This window comes from Pelophylax lessonae (assembly GCF_965119305.1).
Source record: "Pelophylax lessonae genome assembly, chromosome: 5".
Classification (NCBI taxonomy): domain Eukaryota; kingdom Metazoa; phylum Chordata; class Amphibia; order Anura; family Ranidae; genus Pelophylax; species Pelophylax lessonae.
Window position 1 is genome coordinate 553156772 of NC_138772.1, and position 25285 is coordinate 553182056.

The 25285-nt window shown below is 47.5% G+C and overlaps 1 protein-coding gene across 4 annotated transcripts in view; it reads left to right on the top strand.

The window, feature by feature from the left end:
- The window catches only part of NBEAL2 (neurobeachin like 2), a 231804-nt gene extending 206721 nt beyond the window's left edge, over positions 1–25083 (top strand). For all 4 annotated transcript variants that reach the window (XM_082257949.1, XM_082257950.1, XM_082257952.1 and 1 more), the window contains 12 exons: positions 830–947; positions 3932–4029; positions 7466–7582; positions 8005–8094; positions 8235–8344; positions 10340–10512; positions 12068–12162; positions 12251–12367; positions 16306–16467; positions 20323–20471; positions 22128–22263; positions 24256–25083. In XM_082257949.1, coding sequence (XP_082114075.1) covers positions 830–947; positions 3932–4029; positions 7466–7582; positions 8005–8094; positions 8235–8344; positions 10340–10512; positions 12068–12162; positions 12251–12367; positions 16306–16467; positions 20323–20471; positions 22128–22263; positions 24256–24357 — 1467 coding nt within the window. In that variant the 3' untranslated portion in view covers positions 24358–25083. The remainder of the gene's footprint in view (positions 1–829; positions 948–3931; positions 4030–7465; positions 7583–8004; positions 8095–8234; positions 8345–10339; positions 10513–12067; positions 12163–12250; positions 12368–16305; positions 16468–20322; positions 20472–22127; positions 22264–24255) is intronic.
- The last annotated feature ends 202 nt before the right edge of the window (positions 25084–25285 follow it).

Below are 25285 nucleotides of genomic sequence, written 5' to 3' on the forward strand. Positions count from 1 at the left end.
CCCCCCTTCACCCCCTTTCCCCCCCTTCACCCCCTTTTCCCCCCATCCCCCCTTCACCCCCTTTTCCCCCCATCCCCCCCTGTTCCCCAGTCCCCCCTTCGTCTGTCCTCCCCCGTTCCCCAGTCCAGCCTTCGTCTGTCCTCTCCCCCCGTTCCCCAGTCCCCCCTTCGTCCCCCCATCATCCCCCTTGGCCCCCCCATCCCCCTTGGCCCCCCCATCCCCCTTGGCCCCCCCATCCCCCTTGGCCCCCCCATCCCCCCTCTGCCCCTCTATCCCCCCTCTGCCCCTCTATCCCCCCCTCTGCCCCTCTATCCCCCCCCTCTGCCCCTCTATCCCCCCCTCTGCCCCTCTATCCCCCCCTCTGCCCCTCTATCCCCCCCTCTGCCCCTCTATCCCCCCCATCCCCCCTCTATCCCCCCCATCCCCCCTCTATCCCCCCCATCCCCCCTCTTTCCCCCCCATCCCCCCTCTTTCCCCCCCATCCCCCCTCTTTCCCCCCCATCCCCCCTCTTTCCCCCCCATCCCCTCTCCCCCATCCCCTCCTCCCTCCCCCATCCCCTCTCCCCATCCCCCCCCCTATCCCCTGCGCAAATACCGTGTGACATAAAAAATTGCAATGATCACCATTTTATTCCCTAGTGTTTCTGCTAAACAGAAAAATATTTATAATGTTTGGGGGATATACCGGTAATACATTTTCTAGCAAAAAACACTGCCTTAAACAAAAAGTGGCAGAAAAAAGCCCCCTCAGCAAATGGATAATTCATTATTCCCAAGGGAAATGACGAAATTACAACAATTGTGTGATCTCCTAATTTGTCCCCGCCAGGAATCGGAGTATGTGTCGGCCCATCTCCACGAGTGGATAGACCTGGTGTTTGGCTACAAGCAGAGGGGTGAAGCCGCTGTGGAGGCCCTGAATGTATTTTATTATTGCACTTATGAAGGTGAGACGTGTCGGGGATTTTATCTAAAGATGACTGAAATGCTCTATGACAGGGGTGGGTCACTTTAACCCCTTCACACCTAAGGGGGAAAACAAATCTAAATGCCTAAGCACAATTTTGCAACTTTGACATGTGTTAGTAAAACCGTATATATCATCACAACTCCTCTGTACCGAATTTTTTTCAGGACAAATTGGGATTTAATTTAGTAGTATCTCCATTTTTTTTTTATTAAATGAAAACTGGCCCAAAATAGTAAAGAAAATACATTAAAAAAAAAAAAAAATTATCTGTATGTTTCTTGTTACCATAACCTACCACCAAAAAATATTCTCCTGTTCCCAGGGCCAGGACAAGGGGTGGGCAGGAGGGGCGGCTGCCCTAGGCACTGTGGTATCATGTGAGGTGGAGATTGGGGGGGGGGGGGGATTTGTGTTGAGAAGGGGAATTTGGGGGGGGCAGCAGAGGTGGTAGAGATTGCTCTAGGAAGGCAAATTTGGAGAGGTGTGCTAGGAGTGGTGATTTTGGGGGTTTTGTTTTGGGAGGGGGGATGGGGATGAGGACTTGTGCTAGAAGGGGGATTTGGGGTGGGGGGGGAGTTTGGGCTATAAAAGTAATATGGTAGAGGGGGCATATTTTTTGGGGGTGAGGGGGGGTTGTGCTAGTAGGGATGATTGGGGGGAGGTATCTGTGCTGGAAGGGGGGATTTGGAGTGAAGAGAGAGGATTTGTGCTTGGAGGGGAATTTGAGGGGCAGGGAATTTGTGCTAGGAGGGAGACTTTTTTGGTTTTGTTTTGGGGGGGGGGTGGGGGGGATTTGTGCCTAGGGCATATGGGGAGAGAAGATTTGAGCTGGGGTGGGGGCCAAAGATTTGGCTGGGAAGGGGGGATTTCAGCAGGGGGGCAGATTTGTACTAGTGGGAGGAGGGGGAACTTATGCTTAGGGAGTGAGCATGCAAATTAATGCTTGATTTTTTTTTTTTTGTGGGGTGGATTTTTGCTAACACATAATGCTCATAGATTTTGGGAGGGGGCGCAATTTGGCATGGGCCTTCACGTGACTGCTCCTGACAATCGCAACAATACCACATATGTGGTTTGTACCGTAGTACAGCCCAGAAACAATGGTGCACATTTTGCTTTATTTTTTTCTAATTTTTTTTTTTTTTTTGTCCTACCTAAAACACACTGATGCTAATTTAAAAAAAAATCCTGTCCAGAATATGCTGACCCTGACCGCTGACCTATGACCCTGAACATTGACCTTGACCCAAACACTAACCCTGGCTCTGACCTAGCTCAAACCTTGATCTAGGTATTTTTCTTTTTTTTATTATTATTATTAAATTATTATTTTATTTTAAAAAATTTTACAAACACTTTTTTTTTTTTTTGCAAGGCACGAGAATGATACATTGTATCCCTCTTCTCCATTCAAGAAAGGAAAAAAAAAAAAACAGGGGCGGGCTTCACAGTGACTGTTTACTGTGGTAGCCTATCAGAGGATACCACAGCAATCAGGTGACCCGAAATCAGGAGATCTGTGTCCTGATTCATCGTATGGGTCTGGGGGTTCTCGAGCAAGACCCTGGTCTCTGTGTTGGGCGCGCTCCCAGCACAAAGAGGGAAACGCATATATGCGGCCCCATGTAAAAAAGCCCAGTGCAGTGAGGTCGCGTATATGTGTTGCGGCGTGAAGGGGTTAAAGGAAAACAAAAGTGTGCCGGTTCCAGAACATGCAGAACTTCGGTTCTGGTACTCTTTCTAAGCACATACTGTCCATATCCTACCTCCAGGGCCGCTGATAGGGGGGGACCACCAGCCCTCTTGTAGGGGACCCGAGCACACAGGGGGGCCCACACAGAGAGGGGGATTAGTGATGGACAACAAATACAGAAATCTTCCTCCAGCACCTGAATCTGATCTGTCCCTCTCCCTGCTATCAGCTTTTATCTGTTGAGAAAGAGACAGTCGTCCCTCACTAATCCCCCTCCTTGTGTGGGCCCCCCTCCCAGCACAGGCTCTAATGTTATCTCTACTCAGGAGTTTATTTGTAACTTTGTTTCTCTCTCTCTGTCTCTCTATGATCACTGAGCTCCAACTGCCCAGCCTGTATATTTTTCTCATCTCATCTTCTTTATTTAACATAGTTTTTTTTTTTTTGATTTAGCAGGAATTATGCGAGTTATGTTATATTTGTGTCTGCTAATAGTGATTTTGTTGTAATTTTAGCTAAATATATCTTTAATATTTTCTGGGGGGGGGCCCTGGCAGGTAGTCTGTACGGGGCCCCGTGATTTCTAACAGCAGCCCTGCCTACCTCTATGGGGGGGATCATCATATGTTCATCTAGGGATGACTAAAGTGTTGGACACAGCACTAAAGGAAATTTATGGGGAGGAGGTGGCTCCATTTGAGGTTTCAATTAGAGACAGCTTGCCTGATGGGGAAATGCTTCTTGGCTAGTCTAAAACCGATACTTTAAATTTTTTTGGTGGATTCTGGAGAGTTGAACCCCCTGCTGACTGACCTACATTCCTCGGTCTCCTGTGCCAGTTAAAAGGGGCTCCCACCATCCCTGTTAGGTTTTAACTGCTTTTATTATGAGGAATGTAAATGCATGAATGTGAACAAGCCATGGTGGGGACACCCAACACTTCAAGGCTTGTGGGGAACAAACAGTGAGTAGATCTCAATATAAGAAGCCGGTAAGTGGGTGTTCCTAGGTAATGCCCATATGTAATGCTGAGCCTCCATGATTAAAACTGAAATCCAATAAATGTAAGGGGGTGGGGTCAGGGACAGTCTGGCTGGGCAGGAAAGAGCTAGATGACCTATTGTTCAGCAAGGATCCTGACTGTACTGTCTAAGGAACACCTAGGCAGTTTTGTAAAATATACGACAAAAGCAGCCAGTATGAATATTACTATACTGAAAGGAGGTTTGCCTAGCTACGTGTGTCTGACCCCCATCTCCTCTGTTCAGGTGTGGTGGATCTGGACGCCATTGCGGATGAGACGGAGAGGAAAGCACTGGAAGGAATTATCAGCAATTTTGGTCAGACCCCATGCCAGCTTCTCAAAGTACGTCAGGACTAAACCAGCCGAAACATTTGTAACCCTCTAAAATTCCAGGCAATATAAAAAAAATTATACACATAACATAAAAAAGTACTCCACACAACATAGAGAGGGCCCTACACACAACAGAGAGAGAGCTCTACACACAACATAGAGAGGGCTCTACACACAACAGAGAGAGGGCTCTACACACAACAGAGAGAGGGCTCTACACATAACAGAGAGAGGGCTCTACACACAACATAGAGAGGGCTCTACACACAACAGAGAGAGGGCTCTACACATAACATGGAGAGGGCTCTACACATAACATGGAGAGGGCTCTACACATAACATGGAGAGGGCTCTACACATAACATGGAGAGGGCTCTACACACAACATAGAGAGGGCTCTACACACAACAGAGAGAGGGCTCTACACATAACATGGAGAGGGCTCTACACACAACATAGAGAGGGCTCTACACACAACAGAGAGAGGGCTCTACACACAACATGGAGAGGGCTCTACACACAACATGGAGAGGGCTCTACACACAACAGAGAGAGGGCTCTACACACAACATGGAGGAGGCTCTCCACACAACATAGAGAGGTCTCTACACACAACATGGAGAGGTCTCTACACACAACATGGAGAGGGCTCTACACATAACATAGAGAGGGCTCTACACATAACATAGAGAGGGCTCTACACACAACATGGAGAGGGCTCTCCACACAACATAGGGTCTCTACACACAACATGGAGAGGGCTCTACACATAACATAGAGAGGGCTCTACACATAACATAGAGAGGGCTCTACCACATAACATAGAGAGGGCTCTACACATAACATAGAGAGGGCTCTACACATAACATAGAGAGGGCTCTACACATAACATGGAGAGGGCTCTACACACAACATGGAGAGGGCTCTACACACAACATGGAGGAGGGCTCTACACCATAACATAGAGAGGCTCTACACATAACATAGAGAGGGCTCTACGCACAACAGAGAGAGGGCTCTACACACAACATGGAGAGGGCTCTCCACACAACAGAGAGAGGGCTCTCCACACAACAGAGAGAGGGCTCTCCACACAACAGAGAGAGGGCTCTCCACACAACATGGAGAGGGCTCTCCACACAACATGGAGAGGTCTCTACACACAACATGGAGAGGGCTTCTACACACAACATGGAGCGGGCTCTCCACACAACAGAGAGAGGGCTCTACACACAACATAGAGAGGTCTCTACACACAACATGGAGAGGGCTCTCCACACAACAGAGAGAGGGCCCTACGCACAACAGAGAGAGGGCCCTACGCACAACAGAGAGAGGGCCCTACACACAACATAGAGAGGGCTCTCCACACACAACACATGTGCAATCCGTTTCGGTCAGGATGTAAATTCGGACACATTTTTGGTTATTCAGGGATTTGGATGCATGAAATGAAATAGTAACAAATTTCGTTGAAATTCCTTAAATTTTGTTTCGTATCTTCATTTTCTAATGAATTCCAAATTTTTTGGAAAGATTCGAATTCTGATCGGTCGAAAAATTATTACCCGATTCGAATTCTGTGTGAAGAATAGCTGGTTGTTAAGGAGCGGGATAGAAAGCCGGCCACCGCTTCCTTAACACCCAACAACTCATCAACTGACAGCGGGCTTCCCTGCTGAGAGCTGAAATGTAAACAAAAGGGTGCTGGCAATGAAACAATTCAGAAAAGAAACAGTGTGAGGTCTGGTATGGATTTTAAGGGGAACCCAATGTCCAAAATTTGAAAAAAACAGCATGGGGTTCCCCCCAAAATTCTCACCCCAGACCCTTATCCGAGCATGCAGCCTGACAGGCCAGGAAAAGGGGGGATGAGCGTGCGCTCCCCCGAACCATACAAGGCCACATGCCCTCAACATGGGTGGGTGCTTTGGGGTAGGGGAGGCTCTGCCCCCCCCCTTAACCTAAAGCACCTTGTTCCCATGTTGATGGGGACATGGGCCTCTTCCCCACAAACCTGGGCAGTAGTTGTGGGGGACTTATTGAAATCTGGAAGCCCCCTTTAACAAGAGGGCCCCCAGATCCCATCCCCCCCCATGTGAACGAGTATGGGGAACATAATACCCATTCTCACCAAAAAAGTGAATAAATACAAAACACAAGTTTTTAAAAAAAAATGTTTAAAATGACCCGAAAAAAAGGGAAGAAAAAATTCTCCCCCCCTCCGATCTCATCGAAGGCCCCTGCCATCTGACATTTCTTAACTAAGGGGCGCAGTCACCCGATGGCATCACGAGGTGACCCTGCCCCCTTGTGACGTCATCAACCCAGCATGCCCCGGTGAATGGGTAGGGGTACTATGTACCCCATACTTATTTACAAAGGGGGGGCAGGATCTAGGGGCCCCCTTGTTAAACAGGGGTTTCCAGATTCCGATGAGCCTCCCGCCTGCAGATCCCCACAACCACAGACCAGGGTTGTGGGGAAGAGACCCCTGTCCCCATCAACATGGGGACAAGGTGATTGGGGGTGGGGGGAGGCAGAGCCCCCCCTGCCCCAAAGCACCCCCTCATGTTGAGGGCATGTGGCCTGGTATGGTTCAGGAGTGGGGGGGGAGGTTGCTCACTCACCCCTCCCCTTTCCTGGCCTCCTGGGCTGCATGCTCGGATAAGGGTCTAGTATGGATTTGGGGGGGGGCCTCGAGCCATTTTATTTATTTTTTTAATTTTGACGTGGGGGTACCTCTTAAAATCAACACCCTTCCCCAAGAGCCTGGTATGGATTGGGCGGGGGGCACTGTTTTTTTTCTTTCTGAATCGGCATTCTCTTGTTTACATTTCAGCTGTCAGTGGGGAAGCCCGCTGACAGCTGATAAGTCATCGGTTGTTAGGGATGCAGTGGCCGGCTTCCCGACCCGCTGTTTAACAACCAGCTATTCTTCACACAGAATTTGAATCGATTGATCATTTTTCGACTGATTGGAATCGCCCTTAAAATTTGGAATTAGTTAGAAAATTAAAAAAACGAAACAAAATTAAATTAAAACGAAATGAATTCCTGAAACGAATCAACGTAGCGAAATTAGTAACATAACGAATCTATTTGAAACAAAATGAATTTTGCCATTCTGCACATGTCTATTACACACCGCACAGAGAGAACTCTACACGCAGGACGGAGAGGACTCTGCACGCGTGGCACGGAGAGGACTCTGCACGCGTGGCACGGAGAGGACTCTGCCCGCGCGGCACGGAGAGGACTCTGCCCGCGTGGCACGGAGAGGACTCTGCACACATTGTACAATAGGAGCAAATGGAATTCATAGTTTTGTGATTTGTATCAATGTCCACAATGTTCGTTTTGCATTTATTCCTCTTTAATGTAATTAGAATTTGAATTGCTTTAGGTAACTTTATTTCCCTGACGTTATTTTTTGTCCTGCCAGGAGCCGCACCCGGCACGTCTGTCGGCGGAGAATGCAACGCGGCGCCTGTCCCGGATGGACACCTATTCGCCCAACCTGTTTGAGAAGTTATCGGAGCTGATACCTTTCTTTGTGGAGGTGAGGAAATTCTGCGATTGGCTGTCCATTGTCCCAGTCCACCATTAAAACGTTGTGCGGGAAAGACTCATTCCGTGCACGTCACCCGCGCCATGTTCAAGACGCACTGCCTCTTATTCTACTGAAAGTGCCAAAACATTGTTAATGGTGCTCAAATGCAGATTACGAACAGTGCGTTTGCAGAAGCCAGATCGCTCGGTACTGCAAGTACCATGGGATTTGGTGCAGCTTGTTTTTCAAAACTAGCGCATGCACTACCTTTTGTGCAGCCCGGTGTGACCCTGCCCCCTGTAAAGTGGAAATTTATTTGACTTCTATATTTCCTTCCCTGAATACCCCCATCCCACCCCCATCAACATGCCGAAGAAATGTACTTGTGTGATTGTTATCGTGTGGTGTTAATAAATGTGTCTCTTGTGCAGGGTATGATGGAGGAGGTTCCCCTTGTCCTGACGGTGGTCCCCAAAAATCAGGCTCATTCCTTCATGACTCAGGGCTCCCCGGATGTTCTGGTAAGTTATTGGCACCTTTGTTCAGTGAAAGGTTTGGTTATGGCTTGTTTTATTGCAGCTTCACCTGTGGTCCTCGTACACCAGAGCGGCACGTAGCTGGTCATTATTGTGGTTGGTAATGGTTGCCCTGTATCCAATAGGTCACGGTTAGTGCCAATGGACTTCTGGGGACTCATGGATGGTTGCCCTATGACAGGAACTTCTCCAATTACTTCAGCTTCACCAAGGACCCCACTGTCTCCAATGTCAAGTGAGTGCCCCCCCCTCTGAGTGTTTGCCCCCCCCCTCTGAGTGTTTGCCCCCCCCTCCTCTGAGTGTTTGCCCCCCCCTCCTCTGAGTGTTTGCCCCCCCCTCCTCTGAGTGTTTGCCCCCCCCTCCTCTGAGTGTTTGCCCCCCCTCCTCTGAGTGTTTGCCCCCCCTCCTCTGAGTGTTTGCCCCCCCTCCTCTGAGTGTTTGCCCCCCTCCTCTGAGTGTTTGCCCCCCCCTGTGAGTGTTTGCCCCCCCCCCTGTGAGTGTTTGCCCCCCCCCCTGTGAGTGTTTGCCCCCCCCCTGTGAGTGTTTGCCCCCCCCCTGTGAGTGTTTGCCCCCCCCTGTGAGTGTTTCCCCCCCCCTGTGAGTTTTTGCCCCCCCCTGTGAGTTTTTGCCCCCCCCTGTGAGGTTTTTGCCCCCCCCTGTGAGTGTTTGCCCCCCCCCTGTGAGTGTTTGCCCCCCCCCTGTGAGTGTTCCCCCCCCCTCCTGTGAGTGTTTGCCCCCCCCCCCTCCTGTGAGTGTTTGCCCCCCCCCCTCCTGTGAGTGTTTGCCCCCCCTCCTCTGAGTGTTTGCCCCCCCTCCTCTGAGTGTTTGCCCCCCCTCCTCTGAGTGTTTGCCCCCCCCTGTGAGTGTTTGCCCCCCCCCCTGTGAGTGTTTGCCCCCCCCCCTGTGAGTGTTTGCCCCCCCCCTGTGAGTGTTTGCCCCCCCCCTGTGAGTGTTTGCCCCCCCCTGTGAGTGTTTCCCCCCCCCTGTGAGTTTTTGCCCCCCCCTGTGAGTTTTTGCCCCCCCCTGTGAGTTTTTGCCCCCCCCTGTGAGTGTTTGCCCCCCCCCTGTGAGTGTTTGCCCCCCCCCTGTGAGTGTTCCCCCCCCCTCCTGTGAGTGTTTGCCCCCCCCCCCTCCTGTGAGTGTTTGCCCCCCCCCTCCTGTGAGTGTTTGCCCCCCCTCCTGTGAGTGTTTGCCCCCCCCCTCCTGTGAGTGTTTGCCCCCCCTCCTCTGAGTGTTTGCCCCCCCCCTCCTCAATGAAACAGAACTAAATTATAACAAGCTAATTGTTCAAATTTAAAAGATAATTTGAATTGGAAACCTATTGCAATAAATACAGAAAGGTATAAAAGTGAATTAAGATGATGATTTCTACTTAGGCTGCTTAATAGAATAGAAAAGAATAAAATAGAATAACAAATATAATAGAATAGAACAGAACAAAACAGAATAAAATATTGAATAGAACAGAAAAAGAGGAATATAATAGAAAATAATAGAATGAAACGCAATACAATTTTGGTTGAACTGGATGGACTGTCTTTTTTTTTTTCAACCAGACTAATTATGTAACAGAATATGTAATAGAATAGAATAAATAGAAACAAATAGAAAGTAATAAAATAGAAAAGATTAGAATTGAATAGAAAAGAATAGAATAAACAGAATAAAAATTAAAGTAATAGAATTTTATCAGTGTGAGAATTAATGTATCTTTTTGAACAAGTTTAACCACTTCTGGGCTGGAAGGATTTTCCCCCTTAATGACCAAGCCATTTTTTGCAATACGGCACTGCGTTACTTTAACGGACAATTGCGCGGTCGTGCGATGCTGTACCCAAATAAAATGGATACCCTGTTTTTACTGCAAATAGGGCTTTCTTCTGGTGGTGTTTGATCACCTGTGTGACTTTTATTTTTTGCGCTATAAACAAAAAAAGAGAAACAATTCTGAAAAACAATATTTTTCACATTCTGCTAAAAAATTCCCAAAAAAATTTTATGGTTGGAGCTCCTCCTCTCTCTGTACAGATCAGCTTATTAGAGGGACCAACCATTCTGTTAGCTCCGCCTTTGGGTAAAGAAGTGTTTTTTCTTTATTTTCTGCTTTAAAGTTAAATAAAAAAAAAAAACCTTAGAAATAAAGTAAGTTGCGCCATATTCATGTACAATGGCGGTGTCCACTGTTGGCGGGAATCTTCACCATTGATGAAGGAAGTTTGATCTCTTCTAGGACACAACGCTTCCTCCTTGGACCCTTTGCCCTGGGGTCCGAGCTTTCTTCCAGGACTCTGGTCGCCTCTCATGATGCCAAACTACTATTTAGTGGAGGACACTGGGACAACAGCCTACGCGTTACGTCCCTGAGCAAAGGGAAAGTCATCGGTCACATCACCCGACACATTGGTAATTGGTGGACCATGAGACCATATGGAGAGAAATTGATAAGATGTGTAGAAGTATTTTCCAATTACTTTATTGGCACGTTATTGTTTAGTGTCCGGTGAAGAGCAATCAATTAAAGTGTATCCCGAGCCAAACGTTTTGGAGAGAGTAGGAAAGGGTTGGAACTCCTTTTCTGTCAGTGTTGTCAGAAGGACTAAAAATGATGGAAAAACCGAAATGTTACAGTTGTCACCAGAAGAGGAAGTGTGGGGCAGGGCCGTCTTAATAGCATCATGGGACCTTGGGCGAAGTAATGCACTGGAGCCCTCGGCAGCCTGCCCCAGTTTGCTCACAGGGGCCCTCGACAGCCTGCCCCAGTTTGCTCACAGGGGCCCCCAGCAGCCTGCCCCAGTTTGCTCACAGGGGCCCCCGGCAGCCTGCCCCAGTTTGCTCGCAGGGGCCCCCGGCAGCCTGCCCCAGTTTGCTCGCAGGGGCCCCCGGCAGCCTGCCCCAGTTTGCTCGCAGGGGCCCCCGGCAGCCTGCCCCAGTTTGCTCGCAGGGGCCCCCGGCAGCCTGCCCCAGTTTGCTCGCAGGGGCCCCCGGCAGCCTGCCCCAGTTTGCTCGCAGGGGCCCCCGGCCTGTGGTCAGGAGGTTCAGATAGGTACAGAGGGCAGTAGGTACGTGCGGGGAGCAGGAGTGCATAGTAAGGAGAGGCACCGAGAGGGGGGCAGGATTGCACAGCATGGGGGTGGGTGGAAAGGCCCAGTATGGGGGATAGGAGGGCACAGTACCCAGGAGGGCAGAAAGGCACAGTATAAGGGGCAGTAATAAATAATACAGATATGGTTTTGGCAGGCTGTCACTTAGCGAAATCTACAATCAGAATCACAGCTCCCCCCTCTACATTCCCCCCTTGCAATTTTCGGTGCTCTTCTGGTGCTTTGCAGGGGTTAAGAAGAATCCCCAAGGTGAGGCATCTTACTACTGCTGCTGCTGCTTATGTGGGTGGAATGTGTACTGAGCCAATCACATGTGATAAATAAGAGAGGAGGCACACAAGCAGCAATGCCCGCTCCACCTCAGGGGTTCTTCCTTAACACCTGTAAAGCACCATAAAGTAGCAGGGGGTAGATGTCATTCCGATTTGTAGATTTAGCCCAGTGACAAGCTGCTGCTGCTGCCTCCACAGCCCAGGTTCCGAGACACTGCCTGAGATGGGGCAATCCCTGGACAGCTTAGTAAAAAGCCTGACTGTCCCGGAAAATCTGGGACCATTGGCAAGTATGATATAATGCAAGGTTATAATGGGGCCACTGGGCAGTGCCCAGGGATGTCCATGCATTAAGACGGCTCTGGTGAGGGGAAATCTTCCAATGGGGGACCCCTGCTTTGGTTACAAAAAAAGTTTGGAAGGATTTCTTCTCACTTCTTATTGTATCCCAAGAACAGGAATGAAGGAAAATCTCCTCAGTAGGACCTTGCTAGAAGAAAGCTTCAATATAGTACATATTTTTCTTAGGTTTATTTACTCTGTAATAGTTATTTCCATGTTCATGACTCGGATTTTTATATTTAGATGTGGTGACCTGCCTGGCGCTGGACTTATGCGGGATGTACCTCATATCCGGCTCGCGGGACACCACGTGCATGGTGTGGGAGGTTCTTCAGCAGGTGAGGCTCAGGATAGGTCATCATTCCATCACACGTTTGGTGTACAGATTGCGTGTTGCTGATGAAGTTTTTTTGTTCTTGTCTCCAGGGCGGCTTCTCCTGCGGACTGTCCCCGAAGCCAGTGCAGGTTCTGTACGGTCACAATGATGAGGTCACATGTGTGGCAATCAGTACGGAGCTGGACATGGCTGTCTCTGGTTCTAAGGTGGGAATAACCTTCTTCTCCTGGCCCATCCCCATGTTTGTCATACAGACCTCTTCTGTCTGACCTCTCGTAGGGGTCATTGTTCTTTCATGTATCTTTTTTTTTTTTTTTTATATATATATATATATATATATGTATATCTTTTGTTTCAATTATTTCTGGAGTTCACATGATATCCACTGCCTGATTTCAGAAGAAGCCCATTCCACATCTGCACCCAGGTCTTTTTCTCTAAAGAGCGTTGGTACTTTCACTTTATTGCATAGAACCGGTAGTACAAAACATGCCAGCTTCTGTCTTTTCCTGAACCAATACGTTTATTAGGCATTTTTCATTAAACAAGCCAAATAAAATAACCCCTTTGCCCCTTTCCCACCCCATCCACATCCCTTTTAAAACCATTTAAGGACCAAGCCTTTTTCTGACAATCTTTGTTTAGAAGTAACAATCTGTATTTTTTCATGGAAAATTACTTAGAACCCTCAAACATCATATATTATTTATTTATTTATTTTAGCAGAGGCCCTAGAGAATAAAATGGCAGTCATTTGCGCAGCTGTTTTTCAAACGCGTTTATTTTTGGACAAAATACACTTTAATAAAATTTAAAAAAACACAATATATGCTCCACTTGTTTTGTAAAATATGAAAGATGATGTTACGGCAAGTAAATGGATACCTAACATGTCATGCTTTAAAATTGCGCACACACGTGCCAAACTACGTTACTTAAAATCTCTATAGGCGACGCTTTTAAAATTTTTATTGGTTACCAGTTTAGAGTTAGAGAGGAGGTCTAGTGCTAGAATTATTCCTCTTGCTCTGACGTTCGCAGCGATACCTCACATGTGGTTTGAACATCATGCTCATACCTGTATGTGGGCGTGACCTACGTATGTGTTCATTTCATGTTTTTTTTTTTTTTTTTTAAATTCTAATTTTTGTATTTTTACATTTTTCCTTTATTACTTTTATTGCTATCACGAGAAATGTAAACATCCCTTGCGATAGCAATACAGCATGACAGGTCCTCTTTATGGAGAGAACTCGGGTCAATAAGACACCAAATCTCTCCTCTACCTTTAAAAGCAAAAGATCAGAAAACATTTTTTTTATCTTTTGCTTTAAGGAAAAAAAAAAAAAAAAGCCAAGCCTGAGAACCAAAAGTCGTCTCTCCGGTCCTCCAAGGGCATAGAGATGACTGGCAATATATATCAAAGGCAACTCAATGGTATCGTGGGCCCAGAACCCAAGGAGCCTCTTTATAAACCAATTCATAGTAGTCACAATCAGGATGAGAATCTTTTAGGGATGCATGGCTATATCGGGCGTCGAAAATTATCGTCCGAAAATAAGGGTTATCAATGTTTTGCTGATAAAAAAAGGTGCCAAAAATAGATTCATTTATATATTGAAATATATTCAATTAAATTCATGATCATAAATAAAAAGTCTAATATAAAAATATATATATATGATTTTAACTGTCTATTTCGGTTTCAGGTTCAGTTTTTGGCAAAGTGCATCCTGAATTTTAGGTTTTAGTTTCAGTCCAGAATTTTAATTTTAGGTGCAGAACTAGAATCTTTCTCCCTATACAGGGAAGAGAGCTATAAGCCAATCAGGCAGTAGTTATATAGACAAATTTAAGTGGCATACAGTGTGAACGAGGGGGGGGGGGGGCATTTAATCACAATGGTCATGTTCCAGTGTAAACCAAGCCTTATCTCTCCTTTTTGGTTCCAGTGCTCTACTACCAAGTCTATTATGGAACTACTGGTGGGTAAGGTGGCACTGGGAACTCAAGAGTGAAGGGTTCAAATGGTGGCTATGTGTAAAACCAATTTTGGGTCCCAAGCAACTCAACTGCTGGTGGAACCAATTGAGGTGTTATTCTTTAGCTTGATAACATCAGCTTGAAGAAGTTGCCTTGTACCAAGAGTCATCAGACTTTGTTTTTAAGATTACATTTTTAATTACTACTGAAAAAAATCAATAAATAAGAGTAATTGGTCCCCATTCATCCCCCAATGAATGGGGACCAGGGACCCCCCACCAAACCTGTTTCTTGGGACCCCCCCCCCTATTGTGTGCAATAAAGATTTATTGGGCTCATGTTACAATACTTTGGGAAACCCTGAGGACCCCCTGACTCTAATCTCTGGATTCAAAGACTTATCCCTCCTCTTTGATTCCAGCACTCTACTACCAAGTCTGTTATGGAACGACTGGTGTGTAAGGTGGCACTGGGAACCCAAGGGTGAAGGGTTCAAATGGTGGTGATATGTAGGACCATTGATTGGTCCCAGGCTGCTCAACTCCTGGAGGAACCAGTTGGGGTGTTATTCATCAGCAAGATAACCTAAGCATGGAGAAGTTGCCCTGTACCGTGAGTCATCAGACTTTGTTTTTAGGAACTAATGTATAATCAAGCAGATAAAGTCTGAAAATAATACAGCCAATGCATTTTGGAGAATTAGGAACACCACCTCTGCTCTAGGACTTGACCTTTGACATTTTTTTTTACCCTAATTAATTCAAGTATATGTAAAAAAGGGAGAGTAACCGCGCTAGAAGTGATAAATAAGTAAATATAAGCCGCAACTTCAAGTGTGACCACAACCTTAAAAAATATGTAAATAAAAAGTCGCGCTCAGTGATGTAGGACTAAATAAATGTCCAAAAATTGTCAAGTGATAAAGTTCAAAATCTATCAATAATCAAATAATTGTCCAAATTAGTCCAAATGTGAATGGTGAATTGTGTGAAGAAATGGTGTCAATCCAGATTCCCCCTTGGTAATACGCATACCAGAGCACAGTATATCGAAGGCCCAGGATCCTAATCAATGATCTTGATATTGTTGGTAGATATCCATGATAGACCTCCCAAAAATTTGAATGTGTGGAATCATGGAAAAAAACAGAAGAACGCCATAGCGTAAAATCCCACAAACAAATATTGATAAACTAATGCCAGTAAATCACCAGTGATTTATCCCAAAACTGGAAAATTTTGTGTGGAAAAAGGAAAAGGGATAGGTTAATCCATCACCAACATTACTGCTGCTTACCAGAATTAAGGTAAAAATCCACAAATATAGATAAAGGAAAGCCAAAACCAGGAAGAGCAATTAAGGTATTCTTTACCGAAAAGAAGATGAACACTAGTGTAATCCACCACCAATAGGTCAGTCCCTTACCAGACTGGATGCATAACACTCATAAGTGTGGACAAATAACACTCCACCCAACAATCGGGTACAACGACACCTTCAAGCCTCTTACCAGGTGATACCTTGAATAGGCATTTGTGTCCAAAGGTGGATAGACAATGAGATCCCCACAGATACAGAAACAGATATGCCGGACTGCAAACTTATGTAAATCAGGATGTTGAGTGGGTGGTAAGATCGCCACTGTTGCTTGTTCATCTAGAAGAATGTTATCCGGTTTGATATCACTGGAATAAATAGGCTCATTACATCCTACGCACTCCACATTGTATATGTATTGTCATTTTGTTCCATAGCCCAGAAGAAGGTGGGTGACTTAGTCTCCCGAGCAATGTTGAATATTATTTTTTTTAATCATCTTCAGTATTGATTTAAATTTGATCCTAGATCTTATGACACTATGTACAAGGTGCTCCTCTTCCACCATACAGTGGAACATGTGTCGCCATTGGAAGATTTCCCCTCTTTTCCTCTTCTGGTAGCAAATGTGAAATTTTGGGTTTGCATTTACTTTCTTGGTGATAATGGTCACCAGGACAAATAGAGGATGAATCTTCTTCAGAAGGGACACAAACTGCAATACAAAACTGACGTGTTATCCTCGCTCCATTCGAAGTTTAGCTTGGATTTAGATACAATCTAATTAATTTGTTTTGTTATCAATGGGAAGTTTTTATAAATAACCTCCCTCTTCTTCTCGCAGGACGGCACTGTCATTGTATACACCATTCGGAGGGGGCAGTTTTTGAGGTGTATTCGGCCCCCCTGTGAGAGTTCCCTTCCTCTGACTATCTCCCACCTGGCTGTGGGTCTGGAGGGGCAGATTGTGTTCCAGAGCACCATCGAAGGCCGGAGCTCCCTCAAGGTCAGAATAAGCCAAATGTACCATATCCCTCTGCAATGTGTCTTTGGACATGTCCTGCATTTCCTGAACCGCCATCTGTCACTCATAGCAGGCTGTCTGTGCAATGTGAGTGTCGGCCTTCCCCTATGCAAGCCTTTCTCAACCTTTTTGCCCCAGCGGAACCCATAAAATAATTTTCAGGTCTTGGTAAAATATATTCTTGGAAGGTTAATGCCCCCTAAATTAGTATTCAGAATGTCAGTCCTACAGAAGGCTAGAAAGACCATTGGTATCATGCTAATGGTGCTGCCAAGTGGCGCTAGACCCATAACTTTGAAGGCCCCACCAGATAGAAGGTCAATGTGCCAGGACAAGATGAAAACACAACAACCCCTGCAGGAACCCTGGTTGAAAATGGCTGTTTTTTTACTGTCCGTATCGTCCCCTTATCTCTATCTTGGCTAACTTCAGGCTCTCCCGGTCTGTTCTTATCTCTGAATAAAAAAAAAGTGTGACCCAGAGACCGATACTCAGAACTATATGCCTCGTCAGTAAAGATCTATCAATAATTGCATGCCCTTTCCTTCTAAAAAGTGATATTTTAGTTATACTTTTTATGGCCAATGATTGGTGGACCCCTGACCATCACCCTCGTATGAGCTTGTTTGACAAAATCACAGCCATTAAATGGATTTGCTCCTCTCCCCCCCCCCCCCCCCATGGCCATTAGGATGGAGTTGCTCCTCTTCCCTCAATGGCCATTAGGATGGAGGTCCTCCTCTCCCCCCAATGGCCATTAGGATGGAGTTGCTCCTCTCCCCCCAATGGCCATTAGGATGGAGTTGCTCCTCTCCCCCCAATGGCCATTAGGATGGAGTTGCTCCTCTCCCCCCAATGGCCATTAGGATGGAGTTGCTCCTCTCCCCCCAATGGCCATTAGGATGGAGTTGCTCCTCTCCCCCCAATGGCCATTAGGATGGAGTTGCTCCTCTCCCCCCAATGGCCATTAGGATGGAGTTGCTCCTCTCCCCCCCAATGGCCATTAGGATGGAGTTGCTCCTCTCCCCCCAATGGCCATTAGGATGGAGTTGCTCCTCTCCCCCCAATGGTCATTAGGATGGAGTTGCTCCTTTCCCCCCAATGGCCATTAGGATGGAGTTGCTCCTCTCCACCCAATGGCCATTAGGATGGAGTTGCTCCTCTCCCCCCAATGGCCATTAGGATGGAGTTGCTCCTCTCCCCCCAATGGCCATTAGGATGGAGTTGCTCCTCTCCCCCCCAATGGCCATTAGGATTGAGTTGCTCCTCTCCCCCCAATGGCCATTAGGATGGAGTTGCTCCTCTCCCCCCAATGGTCATTAGGATGGAGTTGCTCCTTTCCCCCCAATGGCCATTAGGATGGAGTTGCTCCTCTCCACCCAATGGCCATTAGGATGGAGTTGCTCCTCTCCCCCCAATGGCCATTAGGATGGAGTTGCTCCTCTCCCCCCAATGGCCATTAGGATGGAGTTGCTCCTCTCCCCCCAATGGCCATTAGGATGGAGTTGCTCCTCTCCCCCCAATGGCCATTAGGATGGAGTTGCTCCTCTCCACCCAATGGCCATTAGGATGGAGTTGCTCCTCTCCCCCCAATGGCCATTAGGATGGAGTTGCTCCTCTCCCCCCAATGGCCATTAGGATGGAGTTGCTCCTCTCCCCCCAATGGCCATTAGGATGGAGTTGCTCCTCTCCCCCCAATGGCCATTAGGATGGAGTTGCTCCTCTCCCCCCAATGGCCATTAGGATGGAGTTGCTCCTTTCCCCCCAATGGTCATTAGGATGGAGTTGCTCCTCTCCCCCCAATGGCCATTAAGATGAAGTTGCTCCTCTCCCCCAATGGCCATTAAGATGGAGTTGCTCCTCTCCCCCAATGGCCATTAGGATGGGCTTGCTCCCCTCCCCCAACGGCCATTAGGATGGGCTTGCTCCCCTCCCCCAACGGCCATTAGGATGGGCTTGCTCCCCTCCCCCAACGGCCATTAGGATGGGCTTGCTCCCCTCCCCCAACGGCCATTAGGATGGGCTTGCTCCCCTCCCCCAACGGCCATTAGGATGGGCTTGCTCCCCTCCCCCAACGGCCATTAGGATGGGCTTGCTCCCCTCCCCCAACGGCCATTAGGATGGGCTTGCTCCCCTCCCCCAACGGCCATTAGGATGGGCTTGCTCCCCTCCCCCAACGGCCATTAGGATGGGCTTGCTCCCCTCCCCCAACGGCCATTGGGATGGGCTTGCTCCCCTCCCCCAACGGCCATTGGGATGGGCTTGCTCCCCTCCCCCAATGGCCATTGGGATGGGCTTGCTCCCCTCCCCCAATGGCCATTGGGATGGAGTTGCTCCCCTCCCCCAATGGCCATTGGGATGGAGTTGCTCCCCTCCCCCAATGGCCATTGGGATGGAGTTGCTCCCCTCCCCCAATGGCCATTGGGATGGAGTTGCTCCCCTCCCCCAATGGCCATTGGGATGGAGTTGCTCCCCGCCCCCAATGGCCATTGGGATGGAGTTGCTCCCCTCCCCCAATGGCCATTGGGATGGAGTGGCTCCCCTCCCCCAATGGCCATTGGGATGGAGTGGCTCCCCTCCCCCAATGGCCATTGGGATGGAGTTGCTCCTCTCCCCCCAATGGACATTAGGATGGAGTTGCTCCTCTCCCCCCAATGGCCATTAGGATGGAGTTGCTCCTCTCCCCCCAATGGCCATTAGGATGGAGTTGAGAAGATTTGGATCACAATCAATTTTTCAATTTATTCCAAAGGTGTTCAGTAGGGTTAAAATCAGGGCTCTGTTCAGGACACTTAACTTCCTCCACACCAAACTGGTCATCCATGTCTTTATGAAGCTGGCTTTTTACAAAGGGGCATAGTCATGGTAGAACAGAAAAGGGTCTTCAAACTGTTTCCACAAGTGGGGACACTACAACTGACTGAAAACACCTAAACTTGTTTTTGAGGGGGGGTCCCCATATAGTTAGGTGTGACGGTCAGGTGTCCACAAAGGCCATTTGGTGTACATGGAGCATGTACACCAAATGCCCCCCCCCACTAATACCAATGATGGGGTACTATCCCCCCCCCACACACACACACAAGAATAGCAATAATTGGGCAATTCCCCCCCCCCCCCATGGATACCAATGATGGGGCACTATTCCCCCCCCCCCACTAATACCAATGATGGGGCACTGCCCCCCCCCCCCACTAATACCAATGATGAGCACTATTCCCCCCACTAGTACCAATATTGGGACACTATTGCTTCCACTAATACCAGTGACGGGGCACTATTCCTCCCATTAATACCAGTGACGGGGCACTATTCCTCCCACTCATACCATTGACAGGGCGCTATTCCTCCCATTAATACCAGTGACGGGGCACTATTCCTCCCACTCATACCATTGACAGGGCACTATTCCTCCCACGAACACCCAACATTGGATCACTATTCCCCCCCCCAATTAATACCAACAAAGGGGCACCATTCCCCACATTAATACCAATCATGGGGCACTGTCCCACCTACTGTCCACAGGAGTTATGTAATTTATTTACTTCCTCTGACCACCAAGTCTGAAACACTTTCTTCTCCCACTGGCCACAGACTGGACCCCCTAAGCTCTGAAGGACAGTAAACTGGCCCTTTGTTTAGAAAGGCTTGGAGACTACTGCCCTAGAGGAATCCTAGGGTTATATGGAACTCTGGCTGAGGATGGCTGCCTTAATAAATCCCTTCATACATACCAGACTCTGCTCAGGAGAGGACCAAATCTATCACCAGGGATGGGGAGCTTCTAAATCTTTACTAATTAGGTGAAATAAAAATGTTCTGTTCTCGTTGTAGGACAAGTTTGCTCTGCACTTGTACTCGGTGAATGGGAAGAACTTGTCATCGGTCCCTCTGGATGAGCAGGTGTCAGCGCTCTGTGTCACCGAGGAATTTGTGGTACTCGGCACAGCACAATGTTCCTTACAGATTCGAGACATTCGCAGGTGAGAAGCTATAGAGCAGAAAAAAAAATATTAATGTAACTCTTTGGTCGGCTATCGGTGGAAGCTGTATAATTCTTTAATGTCTCAGAGAAATTCTAAACTTATGTGGGGATCTACTTTATGTATGGAAGATAGTTAGGCCAACTCAGCAGAAGAAACCAACCTGCTTCAGTTCAAGTGATGATACAAACTTATTTTTCCCACGACTGCTATAATCTTTCCAAATGAGAGCCATGGGGGGACTTTTGCATTAGGAGTGAGCTAATCATTCCAATATTCAGAGGCGTAACTAGAACCTTCAGGGCCCCAGTGCAAGAAACCATGAAGGGCCCCCTGGACCCCTGGCCAGGGCCCTTTCCTTCAAGCCTGGGGCTCTTCCCACTGATCCTGGGGCCCTTTACTCTCGTTGTGGGAACCTTTCACAAGTTCTGCAGTGGGTCCCCTTCCTGCCATCTTGGGGACCCCCACAGTGGTGGAATGCCAGGGCCCGGTTGCAAGTGTGACCTTTGCGATCCGGGAAGTTCACCCACTGGTGTCAGTAGTTTTTATTTTTTGGAATTTTAATTGTATTATTTATCATTTTATTTTATTTTTTTACAATGTGACTGACTATGACTCTGTCCATTCAGGAAAGGAAGGAGCTCGTAAATTACATATTTACCGACCCCTTCCTGGTTCTCTAACAGTGGGGGGGGGGGGGCAGCACAGTAGGGTTGGGGGGGGGCAGGAGAGGACTCAGGGGCCCAGAGACAGCAGAACACAAGTGAACTGGATAGGAGGAGTGGCAGGGGCAGCATATAGGGGAACCAATCTCCTCCACTTTCCTCCTGCAGCTACAGGAGGAAAAAGGAGGACAGTGATTTCTCTACATGCTGCCTCCACCGCCCCTCCTATCCAGGTGTACAGGGGAGCCGCATAGGCCCCCTGGAGCATGGGGCCCGGTTGCAATTGCAACCCCTGCAACCCCTGTAGTTACGCCCCTGCCAATAGTCCTCTATCGGGTGAAAACTCGTGGTCTTTCATAGTTCCAGGTTCTGAGCGACATATCCAGAGAAGGCTATTGATGATGCTGTGTAAGCTAGTAATAGATGGTATCAGAACTTACACATGGTTAATGGTTAATGTGTGTTGCTCAGAGTAATTTTAAACCCGTGCGGGGATCTACTTTATCTATGGAAGGTAGTTAGGCCAACTCGGCAGAAGAAACCAACCTGCTTCAGTCCTGGAGATGATACAAACTTCCTTTTCCAGGACTGCTGTAATCTTTCCAAATGAGAGCCATGGGGGGGTCTTTTGCATTAGGAATGAGGTCATTCCTCTAGTAGACAAAGTATGGTCTTTCATAGTTCCAGGCTCTGAGCGACATGTCCAGGGAAGGCTGTTGATGATGCATAAGCTGGTATCAGATGGTTTTAGAACTTACGATGGTATCAGAACATGGTTAATGACTTCCTTCTCTCTAACACCATGTGATAGTGTTTGGACCTTAGGATTGGCAACACAGGTCCAATCATTACATCCTGGAAGGAAGGGTAGCAGGACACGTTCCTCCATTACTAGAGGTTTTTGGTAGAGTAGGGAAGGAGGGGGAGGGTGAACCAGGGAAGGCAAAATTAATTTCAGCTTAAATCTAATGAGATGGTTCCCTCTCTGCAGCCTCGCTCCGGCCGTCAATCCGCTGCCGATGAAGGTCCCTGTGCACTGCGTGTCTGTCACCAAAGAGAACAGCCATATCCTGGTGGGTCTAGAGGATGGAAAGCTGATTGTGGTGGGAGCCGGGCAGCCCCTGGAGGTAGGTGGTGGAGTAATTTCCCTGAACGCTCTCTTTGCATGTGACTGAAAATTTGGTGACCCTTTGAAAAACATCGAAATGATTAAACTCCATTCCAAATAAGTTTTTTGGCTTTACAACGAATTATAGTCTGTCTGGTATTGCTGTCTGTGTCCCCACTGGTGAGCTCCATCCTCTTTAATTGTCCTGGTGACCATTGTCACTGGTATAGAAAGTGATGTGAAACCAATTTTATTTTTTTACAGTTGCCACCAAAACAAAAGTTGAAGGGAAATCTTCTAGTGGAGATCCCTGTGTTTTTTTTTCTTTTTTTTTTTAAATTGTCAGGTCACTTTAGCTGACATTATATACACATGGAAGCTCAACTCTTGATTTGCAGATTAATAAAAAAAAAAGCGTAAATGGAAAGCCAACAATATTACTTTATATCTCTCTATCGCCTGTCTGAACAATGTTTATAAACAATGATACTTTGTATTTATCTCCTATCTGAACAAACTTTATAAACACAATTACCTTTCTAATGCTATTAGTGCCGGTTCACACTAATACGACTTGTCAGGCCACTTGGTCAGCCTGGCAAGTCGTGCACCGTCGCGGTCATTGAGTTAGTACAGAACCGGTTCTAATAGGAGCGACACAAGTCGCTCCGACTTAGAAAAAGGGTCCTGTACTACTTCGGGGCGACCTGGAGGAGACTTGCATAGACATTCATTTTATGAAGTCCGTGCAAGTCGCGCCGCAGTCGCGCTGCACGCGACTTCACAGGTTGCCCTCCAAGTCAGAGCGACCTAGTGTGAACCGGCACTTACTATCTCCCATCTGATCAATGTTTATAAACAATGTTACTTTGTATGTATCTCCCATCTGTTCAATGTTTATTAACAATGTTACTTTGCATCTATGTCCTGTCTGAACAAAGTTTATAAAAACACAAATACTTTGTAATACTATTGTAATACTATTAATATCTCCCTTTTGATCAATGTTTATAAACAATGTTACTGTATATCTCTCTATTTCCTGTCTGAAATGTTACTTTGTATCTCTCTTGCCTGTCTGAACAATGTTTATAAATGTTACTTTGTATCTCTCTATTTCCCATCAGATCAATGTTTATAAACCATCTGTTTTCCTGCTGTATTTACACAGCAATTCCGGACTGTCATTTTGACATCTGGAAATCACTGGCACGCGCTGGGGAGGGGGGGGGGGGGCACAATGAGGCAGAAGGACAAAGATGGCATTACATACTCCCTGTGTACAAAGGAACTTTTTTGGGCATGTGTATAGGTAGCAATGCCAGTGTCCACCACTTGTTAAGACCCCAAGTATCCCAGGTCTTGCAGGTTTTCTGCACTGCTGGAGTAATTTGTGTCTCGGTATTCTTATTTTCCTAGCTATATAACCTAAAAATATGAAGTGGTGGGGTTAGAGGACGATCTCAAGAAATAAAGTCTTGAGCCATTCAGCTCTATGTACTCTCTGCATCCCAGTATTTAGTGCACTCAGCGAGCTGTTTGGCTGCTTTCCCCGCCCAGGAGCGTTGCTTTCCCCGCCCAGGAGCGTTGCTTTCCCCGCCCAGGAGCGTTGCTTTCCCCGCCCGGGAGCGTTGCTTTCCCCGCCCGGGAGCGTTGCTTTCCCCGCCCGGGAGCGTTGCTTTCCCCGCCCGGGAGCGTTGCTTTCCCCGCCCAAGAGCGTTGCTTTCCCCGCCCAAGAGCGTTGCTTTCCCCGCCCAAGAGCGTTGCTTTCCCCACCCAAGAGCGTTGCTTTCCCCGCCCAAGAGCGTTGCTTTCCCCGCCCAGGAGCGTTGCTTTCCCCGCCCAGGAGCGTTGCTTTCCCCGCCCAGGAGTGTCACTTTCCCCGCCCACTAGGAGCCCAGCTCTGTAGAAGTATGGAGCAGTGGTTTTAGGCTGCAGTCAGATGCAGGGTTAGGGTAAGACAAATTTGTATAAGCAGTAAAGTTCACCATACTCTCCTTTCCTTTTGTAGGTGAAGACGGGGCAGTTTACGAGGAAACTCTGGGGCTCAACACGCCGGATATCACAAGTCTCCTCTGGAGAGACTGAATACAGGCCAACGGAGACAAAGTGAACGATAAGAAGACCTTGCTTGTGGTCTGCAGTAAAATGGCTTGCTGTTGCAACCAGCCCCCCCCCCCCCCCCCGCCACTCAGATTACATAGGTGGGGGATGGGCATGGGGAATCCTGTGCAGGATGGTACCCTGGACGCGAACTGATGTCTGAATGTGATGCAATCACCCCGCACCTTTCTCCAGAAACACTGGACACCGATTGCCTTAGAAGAGGCCTTTGCACTGCCTCCATTAGGTTTTTTTTTTTTTATAAAGATATTGAAAGGTCAATAATGAGACTTTATAACAGGACCACCAAAAGTTCGATGTATTGCACGGACGATGACCTGTACATTGAACCGCTGAAGGTTCCTTTCTACTTTCGGACCTTCGGCCTGTGCGCCAGACGTGGATTTCCGCAGCGTCCGGCTGCTGTTTTTTTTACACAATCCACTTTTTTCCTTTTTATTTTTTTTTGTAGCGGAACACTGTAACGTTTTACTAAATGAATTTTCGGCTGAGGCCGGCTCAGCAAAAGGGGAAACGTGAAACTTTGCACTTAAAACTTTTGTTGCAATCTGCGATGTGTTGATCAATGACATTCTGTGTACGGTGCAGGTCGCTGTACCCGCCGTCTCTTCCTGCTGATTTCGTGGGGCGCGCCACCGGCGCCGGGAAATACCCGAGCCTCCGGGGCTTTTGTTACTGATTTTTCTCTCTTTGAAGGGGATCTTTATACTATGTGGGGGGGGGGGGGGTGGAATATATATGTCAGGTTTTTAGAGTGATCATTTTTTAAAATTGTTTCAAGGACCAAAACGTGACACTTTTTGTGGTGCAGGGACTGAACTTTGATTGTAAACTAAAAGAAAATGTGCAGTTTGTATTTTTTTTTGCCTTTGTTTGAGATTCTCCTCTTTGGGCTAATAATGCAGGACTGATGGTAC